Source organism: Pseudophryne corroboree, chromosome 1 (assembly GCF_028390025.1).
Source record: "Pseudophryne corroboree isolate aPseCor3 chromosome 1, aPseCor3.hap2, whole genome shotgun sequence".
Lineage (NCBI taxonomy): Eukaryota > Metazoa > Chordata > Amphibia > Anura > Myobatrachidae > Pseudophryne > Pseudophryne corroboree.
In genome coordinates this window covers 792306339-792332417 of record NC_086444.1, presented here as the reverse complement: position 1 = coordinate 792332417, position 26079 = coordinate 792306339, and the positions used below count along the sequence as shown (strand labels likewise).

Here is a 26079-nt window from a genome sequence, read left to right as displayed (position 1 = left end):
ATGTGTCAACCATTTTCACGTGTCGTCCATGTGTCCATGTCGACCATGTCAATGTCGACCAACTGAACGGATACCCCTTAACTGAATGGTTAGATTTTAGGCCTGTTCTGGGTATAACTCCACAAGCTCACATTTGAGCCAGTCTTACACTAACCAAAAAGTAACTTCCCTTACCTCTGCCTAATCCTAAAGCAACCACAGAACAAGCCACAACAGATTCAAAAATGCTTTCCAAAGCAATAAAGAACATTCATGTACATATAAAGTATAGAAGACAGAAAAAACCTGTACAAATGTAGATCACTGCTTGACAAGTTTTCTCAACAAAACACATGAAACCACACACTGTGCTTTCAGAACTTTAATCAGCAGGTTCACTTTGATCTTTCCTTTCCGATCTCTCATCTGCTAAACACTTCAGACAATTTTAGGTTACAGAAAGTACTTTATTTGCATGACATTTTAACAGTGCATTACCCTTCCCCCACTGCTACTTGCAATACAATGTACTTATTAAAAATAAAATAAAAACGTTTGTTATGTACAATAATCAAATTGCACTTAATGGAATAATAAAAGCATACTAAAGCAACACACGCTTTCTATGTTCTGTGTGAATGTTACAGTGCTTTACTATAGGCGACAGCTTAATATGACGAAGCAGCATTAGAGATGACTTATACCCCTAAAGCTAGAACAATGCTAGTCACCAAATCACAACATTGTTTTCACAAAGTGTAACAGTGCTAATGGTTACAATTATATGATCATTGCGGTTTCAATATTTGTTCTGTAGGGGTATGGGTCATTAGGTCGACCACTATTGGTCGACATTCATTAGGTCGATATGTACTAGGTCGACATGATTTTTTTTTTTACTTTTTTTGGTGTCATTTTCTTCGTAAAGTGACAGGAAACCCCAATTAGTGCAACGTGTCCGCTCGCCATGCTTCGGGCAAAGTGCCTCACAGGTTACTATTCCCACTCATAGTCCACGTGGATGGTAAAGTATGAAAAAGTAAAAAAAAAAAATGTGTGCAAAACTCATGTTGACCTTTTTCCATGTCGACCTAGTACATGTTGACCTAATGACTGTCGACCTAGTGACCATGTCGACCTATAGTGGTCGACCTAATAACTGTCGACCTAAGTCTTGTCGACCTAATGACCGTATGCCGTTCTGTAGTACACTGAGCTCAACATCTTCAGTTATTTTTCCTGGAATACCACAAGTTCACATCACTAGTAATTCCACTCTAGGTTTACAAAGATCCAAGCCTCAACCATGCACAACAAACAGACCCACAAATCCATCTTAAAGTTCTACAAAATATTTTACAGCATGCACTATGCTCTCTCCTATTTCCTCAACAGCATATAGAGAGCCACAATATGAAATACCAACTACTGTCCCTGGCGTTGCCTGGTCGGTACTTTTGTTTTTCCCCTTACTGTCTCACACACTCCTACACCTTTTCCTAGGGCCCTCTCTTCAAAACCCCTTCTGTATAGCTCTCCTTTCAACCTGGGTGCAGAAGTGGAAGGGTAGGAAGGTGTTAGCATGTGCACATTAGATGCAGCATGCATGTAAGCAGGGGCGGATTGGGTTTGAAAACCAGACCAGGAAATTTCTGGTAGCAGCCTTAATGGGGGTGGAGTCTGTTATCGGCATCTGGGGGAGGGACAGGAAGCACTCTTCTCAGAAGCAAGACTGTGCATTTTTCCCCAGCAACCCCACATTCCAGCACAACCGTACACCTTAACAACTTCCTCTCACAACACCATCTGTAAACAAATACAACTGCAGTGCAGTACAGCAGCGCATCCCAGCCTCACTGACAGCGGCGCATCCCCGCCTCACCGACAGCGGCGCATCCCCGCGTCAATGACAGCAGCACATCCCCGTGTCACCGACAGCAGCACATCCCCGTGTCACGACAGCAGCACATCCCCGTGTCACCGACAGCAGCACATCCCCGTGTCACCGACAGCAGCACAACCCCACCTCACCGACAGCAGCACAACCCCACCTCACCGACAGCAGCACAACCCCACCTCACCGACAGCAACACAACTCCACCTGCACAACCCCACCTCACCGACAGCAGCACAACCCCACCTCACCGACAGCAACACAACTCCACCTCCACAACCCCACCTCACCGACAGCAGCACAACCCCACCTCACCGACAGCAGCACAACCCCACCTCACCGACAGCAGCACAACCCCACCTCACCGACAGCAGCACAACCCCACCTCACCGACAGCAGCACAACCCCACCTCACCGACAGCAGCACAACCCCACCTCACCGACAGCAGCACAACCCCACCTCACCGACAGCAGCACAACCCCACCTCACCGACAGCAGCACAACCCCACCTCACCGACAGCAGCACAACCCCACCTCACCGACAGCAGCACAACCCCACCTCACCGACAGCAGCACAACCCCACCTCACCGACAGCAGCACAACCCCACCTCACCGACAGCAGCACAACCCCACCTAACCGACAGCAGCACAACCCCACCTCACCAACAACAGCACATCACTGCCCAGCACAGACATACACATTCCCCAAAATAAATCTAATTTACACAGCTTTGCAGTAAGAGCATAAAAGGAAATGAGTAACATAAAAATAAAATACAACAAAGCAATTGAAATAAAAATGTATGTGCGTAGTGGGGATGTGTGCAGTATTATGTATGTGTACAATGGGCATGTGTGCAGTAGGGATGAGTGTAGCGGGCATATGTGCAGCATGTATGTCTGCAGCGGGCAAGAGTGCAGTGGGCGTATGTGTGTCACATGTGCGTATGTCGCATGCATGTGTGCAGTATATATTTGTGCAGTGGGCACGTGTGCAATATGTACGTGTGCAGTGGGCACGTGTGCAATATGTACGTGTGCAGTGGGCACGTGTGCAATATGTACGTGTGCAGTGGGCATGTGTGCAGTATGTACGTGTGCAGTGGGCACGTGTGCAGTGGGCACGTGTGCAGTATGTACGTGTGCAGTGGGCATGTGTGCAGTATGTACGTGTGCAGTGGGCATGTGTACAGTGGGCACGTGTGCAGTATGTATATGTACAGTGGCCACGTGTGCAGTATGTACGTGTGCAGTATGTACGTGTACAGTGGGCACGTGTGCAGTACGTATGTGTGCAGTGGGCACATGTGCAGTATGTATTTGTGCAGTGGGCACGTGTGCAATATGTATGTGTGCAGTGGCCATATGTGCAGTGGGCAAGTGTGCAGTGGACATGAGTGCAGTGGACATGAGTGCAGTATGTATGTGTGTAGTAGGCACATGTGCAGTATGCATTTCTGCAGTGGGCACGTGTGCAATATGTATGTGTGCAGTGGGCACATGTGCAGTATGCATTTGTGCAGTGGGCACGTGTGCAATATGTATGTGTGCAGTGGGCAGGAGTGCAGTGGGCAGGAGTGCAGCATGTGTACAGTGGGCATTGTATATAGAGCTTCAGCATGTTCTGGCAGTGAGGGGTTAGTTAGTACTGCACCAGAGAACATACACGCTGCCCTTGGTGTCACAGGGAAGATATACAGCACATTAATTGGCTCTGTCTACAGGCTTTCTGCAGCCAGAACACAGGGTTATCAGCCCAGGGTCACAGCCTCATAAAAACGGAGCTGTATTATGGGGTCAGCACACAGACTCACAGTACTAGGAAGCTAATACAGTCACACCAAAGTTCCTGTCAGCCAAGTACCAACATGAGTCAGGTATTTACAGCCTCCTTACACATTATTATATTGTCACAGCCTCAGCACATTGCTGTCACTGGTGCACTCACCAGTGTCAGTGTGCACGGCCAGCTCCGCTCTAGTCTCATGCTGACGCCTCCACAGGGCTCAGAGCCCTGTCGGCATTCATTTGAATAGTCCCGCCCACCTAACGATAGGCATAACAGCTGACCTATCTTCGCTCCTGCAATTGTGTGCCTGATTGTTCTTGTAGAGGAGACACTGACAGAACTGGAGGCGGACCCAGGGGGGGAAGCCGTCACTAAAGCAGTCAGTTAACGCTGCCTGATCACTGCTGCTAGCGGCGGAGGGGGTGGAGTGACTGGCAGTTAACTGAGCGGACAATGGGACCGGCTAACCAGGATCTGTCCCGGGTACCAAGCAGGGCCTGCATGCAAGCGCCATAAGAAAACCCGCCACGTGCAAGTGTGTGAATGCATACGTACGCCGTGCAAAAAATTCACCAAACATCTGCAAATCCGTTTGCAACTCACTCATCATCTAATGATTTTTCCAGTGTGTGCACAGCCCAGGACTTACTCCTACAGTGCGACAGAATCGGCTGTAAGGGGCTAGAGCTGACATCACACACCCTCCCAGAAGATGCTTGGTCACGCCTGTGTTTTTCTTGACACTCCTAGAAAACTGCCAGTTACCACCCACAAATGGCCTCTTCCTGTCAATCACCTTGCGCATGCCTAGTGATCAAAATATTCGCACCATTCTGTTGCTGTTTGGGCTCATGCCTGTGCATTGCAGTGCATACACGTGCGCAGTCATTCGATAATTGGCCGATGTGCGATTTCGCACAACAGCGATTAGGTCTGAATTAGGCCAAAAGTGTGCACATTTTCCATAATGGCAGGCTTGTGCACTACCAAAAAGATGGATTTTTCATTGGTCGAGAGAGCGTGTCAATAATACATGACCTGTATTTCATTGGTCAATACAGCATGTCATAATGTATGCAAACACTCCTTTCACGCGGTATAGAAATCAGACTCCTTCCATAAGGCACTGGGGGTTATTCAGAGATGAACACAGATCACTGCATACGCAGCAAGATCTGCTTCATCTCCTCACATGCTGGAGGCCGCCAAGCACAGGGCAAGGCACCCAGCATGTGTGAGGCCACCTCCCATTGCATTCACAATTAGGTTGACCCCTCGATGCGCTGTTAGTGGCCATTTATTTTTGTCGGAGGCGGCTGTGTGTGACGTCACGCAGCTGCCCCGAAAACTGTCCCGGCCCGCCCCCATTTACCCAGCGCCGACCCCGTAACTACACCCCCGCAACGTCTGCCGCTGTCAAACACAATGCGCATCTCACAATGTGTGTGTCTGCACAGCCGCTGATGTGCAGACACGTAGTATGCAGACACGCATCCCACACTGCAGACACTCCATCCAAGCGATATAGAACGCAGACACTCCTACCTTACAGTATAATATGCAGACACTCCATCCTAGCGGTACAATACGCAGAAATTTCTTCCATATGCTGTAATATGCAGACACTCCTCCCATGCGGTGTAATACGCAGACACTCCTCCCATGCGGCGTAATACGCAGACACTCCTCCCATGCGGCGTAATACGCAGACACTCCTCCCATGCGGCGTAGTACGCAGACACTCCTTCCATGCGGCGTAGTACGCAGACACTCCTTCCATGCGGCATAGTACGCAGACACTCCTTCCATGCGGCATAGTACGCAGACACTCCTTCCATGCGGCATAGTACGCAGACACTCCTTCCATGCGGCATAGTACGCAGACACTCCTTCCATGCGGCATAGTACGCAGACACTCCTTCCATGCGGCATAGTACGCAGACACTCCTTCCATGCGGCATAGTACGCAGACACTCCTTCCATGCGGCATAGTACGCAGACACTCCTTCCATGCGGCATAGTACGCAGACACTCCTTCCATGCGGCATAGTACGCAGACACTCCTTCCATGCGGCATAGTACGCAGACACTCCTTCCATGCGGCATAGTACGCAGACACTCCTTCCATGCGGCATAGTACGCAGACACTCCTTCCATGCGGCATAGTACGCAGACACTCCTTCCATGCGGCATAGTACGCAGACACTCCTTCCATGCGGCATAGTACGCAGACACTCCTTCCATGCGGCATAGTAGGCAGACACTCCTTCCATGCGGCATAGTAGGCAGACACTCCTTCCATGCGGCATAGTACGCAGACACTCCTTCCATGCGGCATAGTACGCAGACACTCCTTCCATGCGGCATAGTACGCAGACACTCCTTCCATGCGGCATAGTACGCAGACACTCCTTCCATGCGGCATAGTACGCAGACACTCCTTCCATGCGGCATAGTACGCAGACACTCCTTCCATGCGGCATAGTACGCAGACACTCCTTCCATGCGGCATAGTACGCAGACACTCCTTCCATGCGGCATAGTACGCAGACACTCCTTCCATGTGCAGAATGTGTTTAACGCTGAGAAATATTACATGACACTCTGAAGCGCAAATAGTTTCATCCTGGAAACAAATCCTGTTTATTACATAATGCACTCTTAAATTCTTTATCTTTATGTAATAGATAATTAGGTACTGTATATTTTTAGAAAGATTTTCAACACAGACAAAACAGCAATCAGAATAATGGGAGTTTCAAGGTCCCTACAATTGTGAGATGGAATTGCTTATAACAAAATATTGAATGATAACTAAAAATATTTGTTGGTTATTAATGTGTACAATATAAACCCACGCAGGACTCAAACGGACAATTCATCTGAGACAAAGAACACTACCATGCCTGAAAACTACAACCATAAGTGCAAATGATGGGAAGACTGAGGCAGCTCCAAGCAAAATTAATAAAGACAAAAATTAAATAAACCTTTGAAGAGAACTTTTGTTGACATCTCTTAGGAGTAATGATAAACAGCCAGGAGCATCTGCCTAGAAATGGATGAGCTGCAAAACCCTTATTAAAGTACCTCATTTCCACAGAGGCAGGGAGTGCAAAACACTACCCAGCACCGCTCATAATAGACACTTATTGCAGAGAATCCAGCTCATTACCTTTCAGAATCCACACAACTGAAATCATTAAAATACTCAGACAATTATAGTTATAACTTCAATATAAAAATGACCCCATACACATAAAATGTTACTTAAGGGTTTTAAAGCATTTAGCAATGTTTAATGTTGGAAAAATAGAATACAAATGTGCACAACACTCATAGGTGGCTATTGAATTGTTGGCGAGAGAGTGTTTTAACTAATGGGCGTCTATCGGAGCTATTCAATTGTTGCTCCGATCAGACGCCCATTAGCCGCGTCAGTCACATCTCAGCTCTCACCTCGAGGGGCTGAGAGATGAACTGTTTGAAAAGTCGGCCGTTTGGCCGACCAAACAGGACTTTTCCCCATTGGACCTATTAGTTTAGATGAGTTTTGCCGCTTTAGGTGCCTAAATCCTGTCTAGCGGGGTGCGACAAGCGCAATAATTAAATGGCACTCAAAGCAACTGAATAGCAACAATGGCGTCCTTTATTGCCTTCGAACGAATAATTGAATAGCCCCCATACTGTACTTAGCTGATTGAATTCAGCTGAACCAAGTAAAGAGATTACCAGAAGACAAAGTGAATATGCGATTATGTTTAGACATGTAGATTAGTGACAATGACAAAAGTTATTTAAAAAAAAAAAACTAATGTAAAAAAAAAAAAAAAAGCACTAAAATGTGTCATTGACATAGCAGTCTCCAATAATTCAACATTAATGAAATGTCATTAAGAAAAAAAAAAAATGGCCAAAACAAAGTGCTGACACTTTAAACGATTAGCTGCCACAACTCTACTGGTCCAGCTGCACCGCAGGTTTAGGTTCTATGCAGGGGTGTAGCGAGGGTGGCTCCGGTGGAGCGCGAGCTCCAGGCGCCGAAAAAGTTAGAGGGCGCACTGCTCTACAGTGTGGCATAACGTGTATAAGGTGTACTACTCTGTAGTGTAATGTGAATAACGGATGCAGTGTAATGTGAATTGGTACTATTCTGTGGCCACGCACTTTCCCAATGAAGCCATGCCCCAAGATTGTTGTTGCAAGCCTTCGTCATGCACTGCACCCTATTTTAAACATTGGAGGAACCCAAAGTAAACTTTTTCCCTGAGCTCCGCAAGGTCTAGAACTGGACCCAGGGGCTGGCTGGCAACTTTCAGCCTGGGGGACAGACTCAAGCAAGTGGCCCAGCTTTTCACAGAGAATGCAATGGAATAATGGCCCTGGAATACTTACATTGTACTGGCCCGGGGGTGGGGGGGTGGGGGGTTTGTTCAGATGGCACCTTGCCCAGCCAGCTCCTGACTGGCCCTGTCACCAATTTAGGATTTTTAAATATTCTCTTTTAAATGTAACATACCACCACATGTTGGCTAGGCCCCCAATTCATTACAGGGGAGGGGACGCCAAAACATACCCTTGCTCCGGGCACCATGGCGCCTAGCTACACCTCTGGTTCTATGCAAGAGAAATGCTTTAGAGTCAGTGTTTCTCAAACTCTCATTGATGGAATACTAAAGCTAGGTACAAATTGTCAAATATATTTTGGTCGGCCCGACAATCGGACAATTTTCCGGGAAATTGTAGGCACCAATATCTGAGCTACACACTAAAAGCTTTCTTTTTAAAGTTATCAATTTTCTGCCACATCACACTGCATTTGCATATGTCCGCCCACAAGGAGGATAACATAGTGACAGCTAAACAAAGGAAATATGGGCAGATTATTGAGAATGCAAACACACACTAATCGATATCGAAAGATTGTGGCGAGATTTTTGGTTTGGGACGACAGATTGGAAAATCGATCAGCCGTGTGTGTGGGCAAGATTTTTCAGAAATATCGCAGAAACGATCGTTCATATACACTATACAATAACTTTGGTCGTTCTTCCGATTACAGGTTGAGTCTCCCTTATCCGAAATGCTTGGGACCAGAGGTATTTTGGATATCGGATATTTCCGTATTTTGGAATAATTGCATACCATAGTGAGATATCATGGTGATGAGACCTAAATCTAAGCACAGAATGCATTTATGTTACATATACACCTTATACACACAGCCTGAAGGTAATTTTAGCCAATATTTTTTATAACTTTGGGCATTAAACAAAGTGTGTCTACATTCACACAATTAATTTATGTTTCATATACACCTTATACACACAGCCTGAAGGTCATTTAATACAATATTTGAATAACTTTGTGTATTAAACAAAGTTTGTGTACATTGAGCCATCAAAAAACAAAGGTTTCACTATCTCACTCTCACTCAAAAAAGTCCGTATTTCGGAATATTCCGTATTTCGGAATATTTGGATATGGGATACTCAACCTGTATTGGCAAATTAGCCCCATTTTATTTATTTTATTTTATTTATTAACAGTTTCTTATATAGTGCAGCATATTCTGTTGCGCTTTACAATTAGAACAACAGTAATAGAACAAAACAGGGTAAAAACAGACAGACAGAGGTAGGAAGGCCCTGCTCGCAAGCTTACAATCTATAGGGAATAGGCATTGATACACAAGGATATATGCTACCTATTGCATAATGATCCACCAGATTGCTAGATACTTAATGGGTTGTATGATATGATCACCCCGCAATGTTGGCCAAGTGTCAGGAGGGTGTGAGACTAAAGAAAGACAAGATATGTGATGTTATGAATACTCTACAGAGGATGTAATTAGATAGGGAAGCAGTGATGGTTATGTGGGTGGGTCTGGAATTTGATAGGCTTGTCTGAAGAGGTGAGTTTTCAGGGAACGTTTAAAGGTTTGGAGACTAGAGGCGAGTCTTATTGTGCAGGGGGGGGGCATTCCACAGAGTGGGTGAAGCCCGGATAAAGAACTGTAATTTTGAGTGTGAACAAGTAATGCGTGTGGATGAGAGACACGGATCTTGTGCACGGCGGAGAGGTCGGGTAGGGAGATATTTTGAGATAAGTGAAGATATGTATGTTGGTGCAATTTGGTTACTAGCCTTGTATATCAGTAAAAATATTTTATATTTAATACAGTAGAATACTGGTAACCAATGGAGGGACTGACAAAGCGGATCTGCAGACGATAAACGTCTAGCGAGGAAGATTAGCCTCGCAGCTGCATTCAAAATGGATTGTAGTGGTGAGAGCCTATGTTTGGGAAGACCTGTCAGGAGACCATTACAATAATCAATGCGGGAGATAATAAGAGCATGGATTAGAGTTTTTGCTGTGTCTTGTGTAAGATATGGTCGTATTTTGGATATGTTTCTTACATGTATGTAACATGATCTTGAAACAGATTAAATGTGGGGAACAAAGGACAGTTCAGAGTCAAGAATGACACCTAGGCAGCGAGCTTGTGGGGTAGGGATGATTGCAGAGTCCTCAACAGTGATAGAGATATCAGGTTGGTAACTACTATTGGCTGGTGGAAATATAATTAATTCTGTTTTGGAAATATTAAGTTTGAGATGGTGAGACGTCATCCAAGACGAAATGGCAGAAAGGCATTCAGTGACACGGCCCAATACAGATGGTGACAAATCTGGGGAGGATAGGTAGATTTGAGTATCATCCACATACAATAATTGTGTAGTGTGTACCTAGCTTAACAGTGCATGTTTTCTAGGTATCCTCAGGAATAATTAGTACCACCTGTAGGTCTATTATCTTAGTCAATCAACATACCTGAATTCTACCTAGATAATCTGGAAAACATGCACTATCAGGGTTCCATGAGGAAGGGTGTGGTTCGTTTTATCGACAGTGTCTAGGTCGACAATATTTAGGTCGACCACTATAGGTCGACAGTCACTAGGTCGACATGGATGGAAGGTCGACAGGGTTTCTAGGTCGACATGTGTTAGGTCGACAGGTCTAAAGGTCGACATGAGGATTTTTTTTTTTTTTGTCGTTTTCTTCGTAGAGTGACCGGGATCCCAAATTAGTGCACCGCGTCCCCTCGCATGGCTCGCTTCGCTCGCCATGCTTCGGGCATGGTGCCTTCGCTCCGCTACCGCTTCGCTCGGCACACTTTACCGTTCCAATCGTAGTCCACGTGGATCGTTAAGTATGAAAAAATAAAAAAATAAAAAATTTTAAAAACTCATGTCGACCTTTAGACCTGTCGACCTAGCACATGTCGACCTAGAAACCCTGTCGACCTTCCATCCATGTCGACCTAGTGACTGTCGACCTATAGTGGTCGACCTAAACATTGTCGACCTAGACACTGTCGATCTTCAGAACGGATCCCCATGAGGAACGGGTTTGAGAAACACTGCTTAAGCCTCTTAAATTAATAATATTTTTCTAAAAATGTCCCCAAAATTGTTGATTTTTTAATGATCAAAGATAGACAATTAAACATGATTGAGTACAATGTTTTCAACAAATATACTGATTTCTTAATAAAATGATAACGAATGAAGTTTAAATGGCGGATGTAATTTACTGCAAAAACTTAAAGGGCAATATTCGATTATCGTGCCTAATCTCCCTTCTAAAGCAACAGGAGTTCGCGGGACGATATTCAGTTGATCTTTTTTATCGCCTGCATAAAGCATCTAAACCCGACCAAAGTGCTGGGCGCGATCTCAAAAGGTGCTTTTTCACGCATTTCAACCAACCACCCACAGAGGTCCGAGTTGAAATGCAGATGCCAGCATCCACCACACCCGAATGGAGCTACAATTGAATAGCTCCGTTTGGGTGGCATCTACTGTCTGGCAGCAGAAACAACATATGAATTACGCCCATTGACCATTTTGAACCTTTTTTTGGAAAAAATAATAGAATCGCTTAAAAACATAAAACCTTACTCTCTGTTTGTTTGTTTGTTTGTTTGTTTGTTGTTTTATCTTTTCGGTTTGTGTGGGGTTTGTTAAAAGCAACTTCTTGCAGGACTTCACAGTCACTAGCTGCTGCTGTGCTGCCCAAGAGAGGGGGAGGTGCAGCTGTGGCGTGGGCTGTGGGCACCAATCAGTCTGGGTAGCCGAGAAGGGAGAGCCGCCCACGGCTGCACTGAGCTTCTAGAGCTCAGGCTACAGTTATGCTCGGTACACACTGGCAGATATATTGGTCAATTAATTGATCGGCCAATATATCTTTTACTGATCTGCAGGTGTGTACAAGCAATATGTCTGTGAAAGACGTGTTTCACGTATATATTGTATCTGCTGCGCAGCACAGCAGATGGCCAATATATCTGAATCTTTAGCCCAATACACACTAGGCAATAATTTAAACAATATCGCCTAGTGTGTACCTCATTATCGTTAACAACCCCCTCCCTCGTCTGAACATCTACAGACGAGGGAGGTCCTCATTAACGACAGCCATGCTGCATATGCAGCATCACTGTTGTTCCCCTTCCCTGCCGTCGCTCACTACCCTGCTCGGCTAGTGTGTACTGGCCTTTTCTGTGTGTATGAACAATCACCACCTGCATATATAGCTGCAGATCGATTGAACAGCAGATTTATCTTTAAGATATACTGGTGCATCTCTCTGTGTGTATGAGCAACCACCATCGGCAGATACATCTGTAGATCAATTGAACTGCTACCAGTGTGTACACATCTTAGGATTGCCTTCCTGCAGTTGTATGTAGCCGGGCCAGCTGGGGAGAGGTTGCCACAGTAACTAACAGGCCGGCTGGGTGGGCAGAGCCCAGCAGGTGCTAGAAGATCCTAAAGATCGCACCAGCTGTTATAGCAACCACTTTGGTAATGTCTTAATAAACATTAGAATGCAACCTATCAAGTCACTGGTAACCAGTGGCAACACGAAGGAACTTCATGAAGCACCGTTTTCTAGTGAACATATAGAGGCAGCTTTAATTCTGTACAGTCTGTGTGCACTTCCCAGTATTACAGTAAGTACATGTCAAACGATACTTATTTTTTTCACACCTTGAACAATGTTTCTTACCTGTAACATTCACCAGAGTATAACTGTGGTTAATTGAATTACAGGAATCCTATCAGTGGGAAACTTTCCTTGCAGATTTTAAAAGTTAAGGGGGTTACTCACAGAGAGATCCATGCTTAAAATCTAAGCAATCTAACTAGATTGCTTAGATTTTAAGCACAGATCACTCGTGTGTACCCCCCCAAGCGATAGCAAAGCGCAGCCCCGCACATCGATATCGCCAGTACTAGATTGGCCTGCATGCAAGCCAATCTAGCACGTCGTTCATTTCACTCGCTGGGTGAAATGAGCGGCCCCCCGTCCTCCCCCGCATCGCACAGCACACATCGCGCTATGCTGAGCGGCGGGAGAGATGTGTGCTGAGCGGTTCGCTCAGCACACATCTCTCCCTTCAATATGGGCCTATAGTGTTTTCGTGCTCATGTCTGTGTCTTATCTTTATTTGAAAGATAAGAAACATTTAAGGGCCGTACACACGGGGAGATTTCTCCCAGAGATTTGTGCTGAGCGATCTAGTACAGACCGCTCAGCACACAGCGCGATGTGTGCTGAGCGAGGGTGTGTGTGTGTGTGTGTGTGTGTGTGTGTGAGTGGGGGGGGGGGGGGGGAAACGCTCATGGTGAAATTAACCCAGCGGTGAAATGAGCGATGTGCTAGATTGTGCCAATCTAGTAACGGTGATAGGGACACGCAAGGCCGCGCATCGCTATCGGGCATACACATGGAGAGATTCGTGCTTCATTTCTAAGCAATCTGGTCAGATTGCTTATAGAAATTAAGCACGGAACTCTCAGTGTGTTCCCCCCTTTAGTAAATGTCATGCTTCATGGAGTTTTATGCCTACTAACATCCTTATATTCGATAAAATCTGCAATTATTTCATGTAAATTATATACTAAAGCAGGAGCACTCCAAACTACAGGCCAAACGGGTCCTCCGACCAAACCTTCAATCCACTGCTACTCAACTCGCAGGTCCACCCAGTCGAGTGATAAGAGCTCCGCCATCTCTGCTTGAGACAGGCAGCAATCAGGCAATGACCCCTAAGTGGGGCCAGCTAACTGCCCAGGTTACCCATCCAACCGACTTAGGCCTCCAACCCAGACAAATAGCGAAGACTTAAATCTTATTGCTGGTCCCCAAAACCGCCAGCAGCTATTCATTATGCATTTCAGCTCGCTACCCCCGAGGATGGCGACCCGAAATGCGCAAAAGTGACCCATTTGGGTGCCCAAACGGGACTTTTTGCATCGTGCCATTTGTTTAGTCGGGTTTTGCAGCTTTATACAGCTTAACTAGACTGATATGGCGCGATCAGCGCGATAAAGGGGGACAATTGAATATGTCCCGCGATCTCCAGTCACTTTAGACGGGAGCTTGATTGCGATTAAACAACTGAATTCCCCCCCAAAGAGTCCAACGCAAGGAGGCTGCATCTGTGGACTGGAGGCTACAGTTCTGAAGAATTTAGACCATGCTATAAGGAGTATAGGGTACAGGTAGTGCCTGTAGGGATTGAGAGCATTATTTGATGGCGTATTGTCACTAACAATTGCATATCAGGTAGAATCCTGGAACATTAGGGTAGATGGCATAATCTAAGGAGTAGAGAGTGAGGCCAGGACCATTATGTAAGAGGAGTAGGTACCAGGTATCTGAGGAAAAATAACATAATCTGGAGTATAATACAGACCCCAGTCATCATTTAAGGAGAAAAGGAAATGGAACCATAACATGAGAATAACAGAGACCACAGAAATAATTTGGAGAACAGTATCCAAGGACAATATACTATAGATCAGGGACTCTTGTCTGCAGCCAAAGCCACAACTCCATTTTAGCACAGTAAGGAAAACTGCAATCAAAAAGGAGTAAAATAATGTTTACTTCAAGATATATTTATTAGTTTTAGGGGTTAATTCAATCAGACCCCGATAATTTACTGGCTGTGAAAAAAAAGGTAGTAGCCTCTGGCTTTAACGCCTGTGGCTTTTAAAATATGGCCCCTTTTTCTCGCCCGTTGAGTTAACTTTAAACAGGCAATAACACATAGAATCTGGGATAAATTCCCAGGCCTGTGTGTTAACTTGGTCGCAGCACCCGAAAACAGGCTATGTATCCTGGACTTATTTTTGAGCCTGCTCAGGCTCAAATAAAAATACCTGTTAAGTGCAGCCTGCAGGCAGCATTCAGGGTTGATTGAATAGCGCCAGGGGAGCAATTAGCTTACGGTAACTTACTGCGGCTAATTGAATTCACCCCTTAGTGTTTCTTAGAAATTGAGAAACAGAAAATTGTGGTCCTCCATTCAAAGTCATTGCCTTAATACAATATTCAAAGAAAAAACATTTGGATGCCTATACAGTACTTAAAGAAATGATTAGTCTAAATTTTTATAAGAAACGTTTAGTGGGAAATAAATCGTTAGCAGATGTTACAAATTAAATGAAAAAATAAATAAAGTACAAAATAAAATATTATATACATCTCCATCTATAGGTGTGGATCATGGGGTCGACCACACTTAGGTTGACAGTCATTAGGTCGACCACTATTGACTAGGTCGACATCTGAAATAGCTCGACATGGTCTTTAGGTCGACATGGAAAAAGGTCGACATGAGGGTTTTTTTGTGTCGATTTCTTCGTAAAGTGACCAGGAACCCCAATTAGTGCACCGTGTCCTCTTCGGGCAAGGTGCCTCGCTGTGCTCGGCACAGGTTACTATTCCCAATCGTAGTCCACGTGGATCGTAAAGTATGAAAAAGTTCAAAAAAAAAATTGTAAAAACTCATGTCGATCTTTTCCCATGTCGACCTAGTGACCATGTCGACCAATAGTGGTCGACCTAATGACTGTTGACCTAAGTGTGGTCGACCTAGAGACCGGATATATAGGTATCCATTTGGCAGGCTGTTTATAGCATATTTTGTTTCACCTGCCTCAGGCAGGCTAAACCAAATCTCTGATAAGTGCCGGCATTAGGGCTGATTGGATAGTCCCAGGGAGATAACTAGGCTAATTGGATACCACCCATAGTCTGTTTTGTTTTAAAACTACATATGTATTTAAGGTTATTAGAGATATTTTTCCCAATGGGCACGATTCAATTCAGCACGAATTGAACAGCACTAAGAAGGAGCTCCCGAAGCTATTCAATTCAACACGCTGTTATGTCGGAGAATGACGGTTCTCATGCTTTAAACTTGGTGTTTAGTTGCGAGAACTGGCATTCTCCGACTTAACTGCCGGGCGCGATGCTGTTTCTGGCGCTAAGGGCAGAAAAGAGCATCAGGCCAGGAATTTACTTTTGTCGGATTTCTGCTCACACCCAAGGAGGGGTGCCAGAAAAAAGCCTCAACTCTGGAATAACATCACGCTGTATTGAATAGCTCCAGGAGCTCCTTCCCGGCACTGTTCAATTTGTGCTAAACTGATTTGAGCCCCATGTATAAAAAAATAAATTAAAAAAACAACATTTAAATAATGTAATGTCAATTTTTTTCATTTTTTTTTTCAGGCCATTGCACTTTTTAAAAAAAAAATATATATATATATATCTCTGGTTTAAACATTGACCATTTTTAACGGTTCCTTTTTGTCATTTTTCAGGACATTTTTTTTCTCCTTTTACTTCTTATAAAATGTGTTCTCTGGGGTAAAACAAAAATGAAAATAAAAACTAACGACCACTGTAGTATTCTACTATATAAAATGTACCAAAAAAAAGGGGGAGGGGGGGGGGGGCAATATTGGATGGTATGTTCATTCTCTTGGATCAATGGGGCATCATTAGAAGTCCAGCATTTCAACTCAGCATGCAAGGCATGACATATAATCTATGTTTCAATTAAATACAGGTAGTTGAACTGCTTTACCTAAAGCACAATATTTGGAAAGTTGAAAACTTTCTGCTAGAGATAAACATATGCATTTATATACATTAGCTTATATACAGTATGGCTACTTTATTCCCAACCACTGCTAATAACAGTCTCTTGAGGAGGAATGATTATTTTAATAGCTGTTGAATGCAACAGGGATCAGTTCTAACTAATCAGTTCCCTGAAAGTCTTGTGCATTCTCTCCCAGTATGCATCTTTTATTACATATGCATTTAGATATCAAGAAACCATAAATATTTTATTTTTTTTCGTGCCTTTAACTTGTGCAGCAGCAAATTATTTTGATCACTTCTTTTTGCATTGGCATTAAACAATGACATTAATCCCACAGATTGTAAGCTTGCGAGCAGGGCCTTCCTACCTCTATGTCTGTCTGTTTTTACCCAGTTTTGTTCGATTACTGTTGTTCTAATTGTAAAGCGCAACGGAATATGCTCCGCTATATAAGAAACTGTTAATAAATAAATAAATAATCTCAATAGAAGCATATTGGAAAACTAAATTGGCATGGAAAGGCCCAGTAATGCAGGTCTATTCCAGAGGTCCCCACTCTGCTCTTCTGAACATGCATTGGGGCTGATGTAAGCACCATGATGCACTATTTTTCTCACATCCTCCACAACCACATCAACTTTGGAACGTCCGCCTCTGCCTTTAGACGAATGAAATAAATGCAGCAACATTGCATTATACCGAAAAAATAAATGCTACAGCATTTTCCAAATAAACATTATTTTACAAAAATCAAATATTATAAAACTGGTTATTGACCCATATATATTATACATTAATAGTGTTCACTCTAGGATATTTAGGGGAAGGAACTGATCGCTCAGGACAACACATTCTAATTTTGGAGGGCACAATTTTAGGGCATCCGGTCTTTAGGTCGATAGTAAGTAGGTTGACCACTATTGGTCAACAGTAAGTAGGTTGACATGGTTTCTAGGTCAACATGACAAAAGGTCAACATGAATTTGTCACATTTTTTTTTATTTTTCGAACTTTTTCAGACTTTACGATCCATGTGGACTACAATTGGGAACAGTAACCTGTGCCGAGCGCAGCGGTAGCGTAGCGAGGCACTTGCCCGAAGCATGGCGGGCGAAGTGAGGGGACACGGTGCACTAACTGGGGTTCCCGGTCACTGTACAGAGAAAACGACACCAAATAAAAAAACTCATGTTGACCTTTTCTCATGTCGACCTAGTACATGTCGACATAGGGTCCCTGTCAACCAAGAAACCATGTTGACCTACTTACTGTCAACCAATAGTGGTCGACCTAGACACTGTCGACCTAAGTTTAATCTACCTAACATACCACACCCCAATTTTAGACATGAATCGTCAGTAAAGCTGTTATATATAATTATCGTAATAAATTATTATAATCAGTGTGTTTCCACATAAGCAATGAAATGACACCAAATCATATGATGTCACATAGTAATGCATCAAATTAATATTATACCACAAATACAGTGCCCACAATTTATATTATGCCATAAAGAGATCTTGCTTCTGGAGAAATTACTGACAAAATTGTTTTTTTTTTTATTGGTAGATAAACAGAATGCTTAGACTCCACTAGTGTCAGGCGAGGTGGTAGAGGACTCTTCTGGGAATACATATGTATTCCCGGCAGACGGGACGCCGGCTGTCAGTATCCCAACAGCGGCATCATGTCCGCCAAAAAGCCGGCAGCGGGGCAAGCGATACGAGTGGGGACTCAGAAAATTAAATTGCCTCACTTGTCCATAATCCTCAGGAAGGTCAGGTCCTTGCCCATAGCCATGGCCAGCATCTTGAGCAAGTCTGTACCTCCTCTGCCGCACCCTGAGCTGTAGAGCTTGCACTTCATCCAGTGTTATGGGTCCCTGGAGAAGGGGGGTGAAGGCGGTCTTACAGGGTGGACCATGTCCAGGTGGCTCCACAGCTATATTATCATCTCACTCCTGCCTTGGTGGGCATCAGGCGGCTCTTCCCTTTGCATGGACGGCAGAGGTGTAGGGGAAGCTGTGGTCATCTACTGTGTGCCTCCAATGGGTTGGGTTGTGACCAAACAGCTGCACCTGGCACTTTACTCCGTCATAGTCTATGTGTGTGGGACTCTGCTCTAGAGAGTACAGAGCACAATTACAATTACAGAACGGGCAGGGCTCTGCTAAAAGGTGCTAACAAGAAAACTACATAAAGAGGTTGCATATACCAGTCAACTATAAGCTTAACATAAAGATTTTTAAAGGGCACATAAAATACACTACATTTTACCAACATGCAACAGCAATGCAGGCAATTTATTAAACACTGTAGTCTGTAAAAGTATATTAACCCAGAGCAATTACACAGCAAAATTCCATTACCAGTCCAATAAAAGTTGGGCTAATGGAGGCAAATCTCTGCTTAGTAAAAGTGGGCCTAATTCAGACCTGACAGGTGCTGTGATGTGGCACCGGCGCATGCTAGACAGCCGACAGCCGTATCAGTTCTGAGATCACCTATGCCTGATTGACAGTGGCGTTGTCCGGGCAACGCAGGCGTGCCCTGACTGTGCGGGGGGGGGGGCGGGGGGGGCGTGGCGGCTGCGTGACAACACACACAGCCGCTGCGACCCTCACAGCGACGAGTAGCTACCTGCCAGCACGCAGGATCTGCGCTGGTAAGGAGCTACTCCTAAAGTACAAAAAGCGCAACGGAATATGCTGCGCTATATAAGAAACTGTTAATAAATAAATAAATAAAAAAGCATTGCCGCTGTGCGATGCTTCTGTACTTATGCGGGGGGGGGGGGGGGATTTGGGCCTGACATGCGGGGTGGACTAGCCCTGTGCTGGGCGTCCCCCCACATGTCTGTGTGACTAATCGTAGATGTGCTAAATTTAGCACATCTACGAGCAGGCCTGAATTGGGCCCAGTGACTTGCTACACAACTGCAGACATTTAAATAGTGCTGAAGTTTTATAATCAGATCATTTTATTCAATCACACCAAGCAACCCCCAGTGGGGTTTACAATCCAAAATTTCAGCCATCATAGGGCGGTTATCAATTGTTATATCACACCCGAACTCCTGACGGGAGATTGCGGGGTGACATTTAATTGTTCCTCTTTATCATGCCCATAAGTGTCAGGTTTAGCTGCGTATAGCTGCTAAACCCAACCAAACTAATGGGCGCAACGCAAAAAGTCTCATTTCAAGGCTCAGACTGGTCACTTTTCACTCTTTTCAGCTCACCACCCCCGGGAGGGCAAGCTGAAATGCCGGCGCTGGCAACCAATCATGTCCGAATGGAGCAATAATTGAACAGCTCCATTGGGCGTCATCTACTGGCTGCCAACGATAAAACAATTAAATACCACCCACAGTGTTACCGCTAGGATGTGGGCACGGCATTGCGCAGAGTCAGTATATACACTCGGAATGTGGGTGCGGACCCTCCAGCGTCACTATTGGGGGCGGTTCGACCCCCTCCGTGTCACCATTACAGGCAGGACGATCTATCCGCGTCACCAATGGGGGGCACGCCAACGCCCTTGATAGAATGAATAGATTCCACACGCATGTGCACAGCATCTATTCACAAGACGGCATATCACTGACAAGCTGTCAATAAAGTGGCAGGGCACGTTTTGCCCTTAAAAAAACAGCCTAGCATGAACAATACATCAACAACCAGGACAAATTTAATCACAAGACAATCTCTTCACTATAAGAATAACTGGAGCCCAGCGAGAGAATCACAGAAAGAACACACAATTTCCACGTAAACAACACCCTGGATTGGAATTGTACCTAAGGCCCTAACACTGTGAGAAAGTATTCACAACCACTATGCCACTGGGTTAGTAAACAGCCCTCATTATGTGTGAAAGTGCACTACCCTTCATGAACCAATATCTTTAAAAGGTACTTTAGGCACTTGATTTAAAAACATATGTAGACAGAATTCTGGCAGAAAACATAAATATTCCCTATTTAATATCCAAATAAATTTTGCACTGCTATGATTTTACTGCTGTCACCTAACAACTCCTTTAACTGTATATAGTATTATCTAGAAAACTGACAGTTCTAAACTTTGCACTATAAAAAGTTGAAATGTCACAAAAGAAAAGGAAGAAAAAGCTTGCATACTGTACAAGTACAAGTCACTAAATAAGAAACTCTACTACCACAATAACCAGGCAAGCACTGAAGTACAAATAAAAACTCATCACCAGCTATCCTTCATGAACACAGATCTTTACAATATCTAAGCAGACATCTCCACCCCCATTTTTTTTAAACGTTTATAACACCTAAAATCTATCAATTTTGCACCCCCCCCCTTACAGTCTTTACCACCTGCCCTACTCCATTCGCTGTTTCTTCCTTAGAATCACTAATAAGCATGAGTAAATAAATGTTGCATATGCAAGAAATACCTACAAAAATGGGAAATATATTATGGCATTCAGTTGCCTAAGTGAGTATGTCAACAAAACTATGCACCAGGTTATGTTTGGTTACCAACCCCACTCTCAGGTCACCTAATAAATGACCCGGGGTATACAGTAGGTGTTATTACAGTGGATTCCACTTTTACACATTTATTATTAATGCCCTTAAATAAACTACAACATTCTTCTATTCAGCAGACAAGAAATGGCTACGACCGCAGGCATAGCTGGGTGTAACATACATACAGTACTGTACCACCTGTAGAAAATGTGCTATACATTGAGATAACTTTATTTGGGGGGGGGGGGGGGGGGGGGGGAAATAATAATGATAACTTTGAAAGAGATAAAATTGTGAGAGAAAAAGTACCAACCAACCATCTTCTGTAATTTATCAAACACAGCCTGTAAAATGCAAGGTAGAAGCTGATTAGCTAGTACTTTATCTCTCACAATGTATTTGATTTAAAAAACATCCTATACAGGGTTGAGTATCCCTGTATATTGATTTTTTTCAGAACAATGGGCCTTATTCAGGTTTGTTAGCAAACCAAAAAAGCATGCAAATGGACAAAACCGTGTTGCACTGCAGGGGGGGGGGGGTGCAGATGTAGCATGCAGAATGAGTTAGATTTGGGTGGGGTGTGTGTTCACACTGAAATCTAAGTTGTAGTGTAAAAAATAAGCAGCTAGAATTTGTCCTGAACAGATACAATATAACCCACCCAAATCTAAATTTCTCTGCAAGTTACATCTACCCCACCTGCAGTGCAACATGGTCTTGCCCATTACTGTGTTTTTTTGGATGGCTAATAAACCCGAATAACCCCCATATACGGAGAAAATGCTATCAAAAGTCTCCTGTGATGTTGTCATACACTGGATCTAAAAACAGTCTTATACAGCATTGATTATGTGTGACCATAATCAACATTTGTCCAAGCAAATCTAATCAAGAAATACATTCTGCCCACAAATATCAATTATTGAAATTCACCTTTGCCATACTGAGAAAAAAAAAAAAACCTATGCATTCAGTACTTAAGCTTTTACATACTAGTTAGCCTATGTGTCTTGCTCTACTGTTAAGGCACCATATCAAATAACTTGAAATGCTATTAGTGATCTGAAGAAGAACAGGAGTTAAAGAAGGCAATCATCTGCAATTATCGTGGGTGGCTAATCATAAGTACAATGTAGATAAGCAAGGTTTATTTAAAAAAAAAATAAAAAAAAAATAAAAACGAAAAAGAAAAAGCTGTTAAACCAGTTCCTACTTTATCTATTTTTTTTTTTTTATGGAATACAACAATGACTCAGGGTCATAAGAATGCTGCAAGCCTAAAGCATGACATTTACAATATTGATATAGTGAGGTACAAATATATACATACTACAGGATAAGTCTCTAAAGCTGGGTACACACTAGGCGATATTTTGGCGGATCCGGCAGACATATCGCCCAATGGGTACACACTAGGCGATATTTCAGTGGATCCGGCAGACATATCGCCCAACGGGTACCCATGTCTGAAGATGTTGTCAATGCCACAATGCTCCTGGATGTGGCCACTGAATATATTGCGCGCAATATATTGTTTACGGCTGACTGACATATTGTTCCATCGGCCACGATCCGGGAACATATGGGGCCAAATGTAATAGAATGAGAGTTTCAGAAAGTGAGATATTTGGTAAGGTTTTGCATTTTTTTTTAAAGTGCCAATCATTTACACAGCAAGATCAACTTGGTTTTGCTGTGTAAATGATTGCCACTTTAAAAAACACTGAAAAACCTTATCAAATCTTTCACTTTCTGAAACTCTCACTCTATTACATTTGGCCCCTAGTGTGTAACCAGCTTAAGTCCTTCATTTATTTATTGATAGGCCATACCAGTTGACAAGCAAAATACCCATAAACTATTAAAAAATATATATATGTTCCTAAGCATATATCTAACATGCCATAGAACATGCAGTAACACATTTCCAATCATGCAAAATAAACACTCTTTATTAAGCAATGTTCACTAACATACTATATTGATACCAAGGATGAGTCATATGTGTATACAAGCAAAATACGTTGCTTCATCATGAAATGTGGCATTGCTCCTACAGTATACTCCAAATGCACAAATGGTGGGCTAGCCGCTAGGTAATCCCCACATTAGTATAATGATATTACATTCAATAAACCAAATAAGAGTGACGGTAATCATAAAAAACATGATAAATCTATTGAGAAAACGGTAAATAAAAATAACATCGCACTGGAGGCCTCCACTGGCATCAAAGGGGTTAAGAACGAAAACGTAAAAAGTGGTAGGTACAGTAAGTATAATAATGAAACACATCTCTGGGGGAAACACCAATTTGAGGACATATTGACTGCAGGGTTTTCTTGAGTAATACAGCTTCCTCGAGGGCATAATTCAATCCCTTGGTGCAACATTCAGTACCACATTGTAGTAACTGATAATTCATATCATTATAGAAAAATATGAACTGGACTATGACCATTATATAGAGCCTCATAATTATTTATTTGTCATAGATATGTCTTTTTTCTTTTCTCTTTTTTTTTGCAGTGGACATGATGCAAGCTATAGGTTGTGAAAGATGGAACCTCTCATTTATTATGGAGCATTGGAATGTTACTACTGGATGTATGTTGTGATAAAGACAACTTCTCCCCTTACAAAACAACCAATGGACAAGATAAACACCACAAAGGATGTGGATCTACTCCGCATCCATCCATGATAATATAATTGGGAGAGAATTCTAATATCTGATAGGTGTGCACATACTGCTTGGAAACTGTAGGCGACATCAAATAATTAATTGAGGCCACACTATAGGGAGCAAATCAGCATAATTCAACATACAATCTGCCGCCCACACAGATGTAAGATGTCATTTCTGCAGCATTGGAAAGCTGCACTAAGCATTCTACAGAATTGTGATAGTCCCCATTTTGTAGATTAAGGAATGAGTATGTGAGATCCTTCCCTTACAACCTAACACCACCCCACCCAATGCCAACCTAATGATTAATCTCACTGGTGGGGACTAAAATGGGCTGCTTAGCAGTAGCCTCTCATTGTAGCACTGCAGACTGATCACATACACCCCAAAGAACAGAGCCATGGTGTAATCCTGTGTGCTGGCTATGTGCTGCTGGGAGAGGTGTACTAAGCAGAAGGAAGTGGGGGATTGTGCAGTCCCCAGCTCTCCCACCTCCCCACACAAGCCCAAATACTGCAATGTAACACTGAGCCACTAACCCACAGAGCTCAGTGTGGGCTGCAAGAGACTGCAGGCTGCCCTCGCCCAGACCCCCATATGCAGCACAGCACAAGCACCTAAACACTGGCACCATCACATAGAGCACAGCATAGGACACCTCCATTTTTCACAGCCACCTTACCTTTCACCGCCCTGTCCAACGTTGACAACTTCGGATCTATCGCCTTGTGTTCAGACATGTCCAGATGGAGGGTGCACTGCTTGTAAAGCAGAGGCTGTCACTGGGCTCAGTGTCTTTAAATCCCGGTTTAGTGACAAAGTTTTTGCCTTTTTGTCCTTTCCTGCGGATTTTCAGATATGGTTCTCCAGCATGAAGAGAAGAAATATGTATATCAGCAGCAGCCCTCCCCCCCAGAAACAATAATAAATAAAAAAATAGACACAGATTGCTGCAGTTAGCACTGAAATGCAACAGCCTATCTCCAGACAGAGACACTGCTACACTGTATTCCCTGACTGCCTCCACGCACTCACCCTCTCCCTCTCACACAGACACACACACATACATGCATGCAGCAAAGGCACTAACACTCTCTCTACACCATCAGATCCCAACCTATCCTCAGCCACCCAGTTTGGGTTACAACTCTTGTCCCTCCCCTTGCTCCCGGTCTCCCAGCTGCTATTGGCTCAGCTGTGCCATCAATCAACAGAAGGAACCCTTTCAGGTATTTCCCTTCCCTAGCCCTCAGTGGTGTTACTATGGCTCTCTTTGCTGTCACTTGGGCTGCAGACTAGGAAGTGGAGGAGGAGTGGGAGGAGGGAAGCACAGTGCTGGGAGCAGCCTGGCAGCAGCAGGGAGAAGCCCCAACAGCCACTAGTAATGATTCCTATGCAGCAAACAGACAGCACTCACAGGCAGGATGCTTGTGTATGTGAATGCAGGGTGTTATCTAGTCATGGATTGGAGGCTCTTTTAGCTTTCATCATTGGACGCCTGCAATCCACTCCTTATTGGCTTTCATGCATGTACTGCCCAGTTTGCTTCCTGCTGGATGATATATATATATAATATGTCTACAGTATATGGTGGCTGCATACAGGCAGATCATAAATAGTGTAGTTATCATGTCTTGGTGTCGGGATTACTATAGAGACTTGTATTTGTAACTGCTGTGCTGTAGTAAAAATGAAGCTTCCTGAAAGCATCTGTCAAATACATAGTTGCACAGTCAGTCCAATAAGAGATACATTAGAGCACAGGTTCTCAAACTCGGTCCTCAGGACCCCACACGGTGCATGTTTTGCAGGTCTCCTCACAGAATCACAAGTGAAACATTTAGCTCCACCTGTGGACCTTTTAAAATGTGTCAGTGAGTAATTAATACACCTGTGCACCTGCTGGCTTACCTGCAAAACATGCACTGTGTGGGGTCCTGAGGACCGAGTTTGAGAACCTATGCATTAGAGCATAAGATGGGGTCACTGAGGACACCTATCTTCTTTCACCTGCTGGAGGGATCTGTAGTCTGTACATGTTTAAGTTTAACTGAATAAGGCACATTTTAGCTGCATCCCCATATTATATATATCTTTAATTGCTAAAATGCAGTTTATATATATATATATATAGATATAAAATTTAGATATATTTAAAAAAAAACTCAAGCCTTGGGGCGGGATGTAAATATGCGATGCATCCAGCAATTTAACACTGGCATGTACTTAGAA

The 26079-nt window shown here is 43.7% G+C and overlaps 1 protein-coding gene across 5 annotated transcripts in view; it reads right to left on the bottom strand.

Moving 5' to 3' along the window:
* The window catches only part of PPP3CA (protein phosphatase 3 catalytic subunit alpha), a 356718-nt gene extending 331461 nt beyond the window's left edge, over positions 1-25257 (bottom strand). For 3 of the 5 annotated variants that reach the window (XM_063918417.1, XM_063918443.1, XM_063918426.1), the window contains exon 1: positions 24530-25257. In XM_063918417.1, coding sequence (XP_063774487.1) covers positions 24530-24587 — 58 coding nt within the window. In that variant the 5' untranslated portion in view covers positions 24588-25257. The remainder of the gene's footprint in view (positions 1-24529) is intronic. The other 2 variants (XM_063918435.1, XM_063918452.1) reach the window with 1 other exon arrangement.
* Positions 25258-26079: the final 822 nt, after the last annotated feature.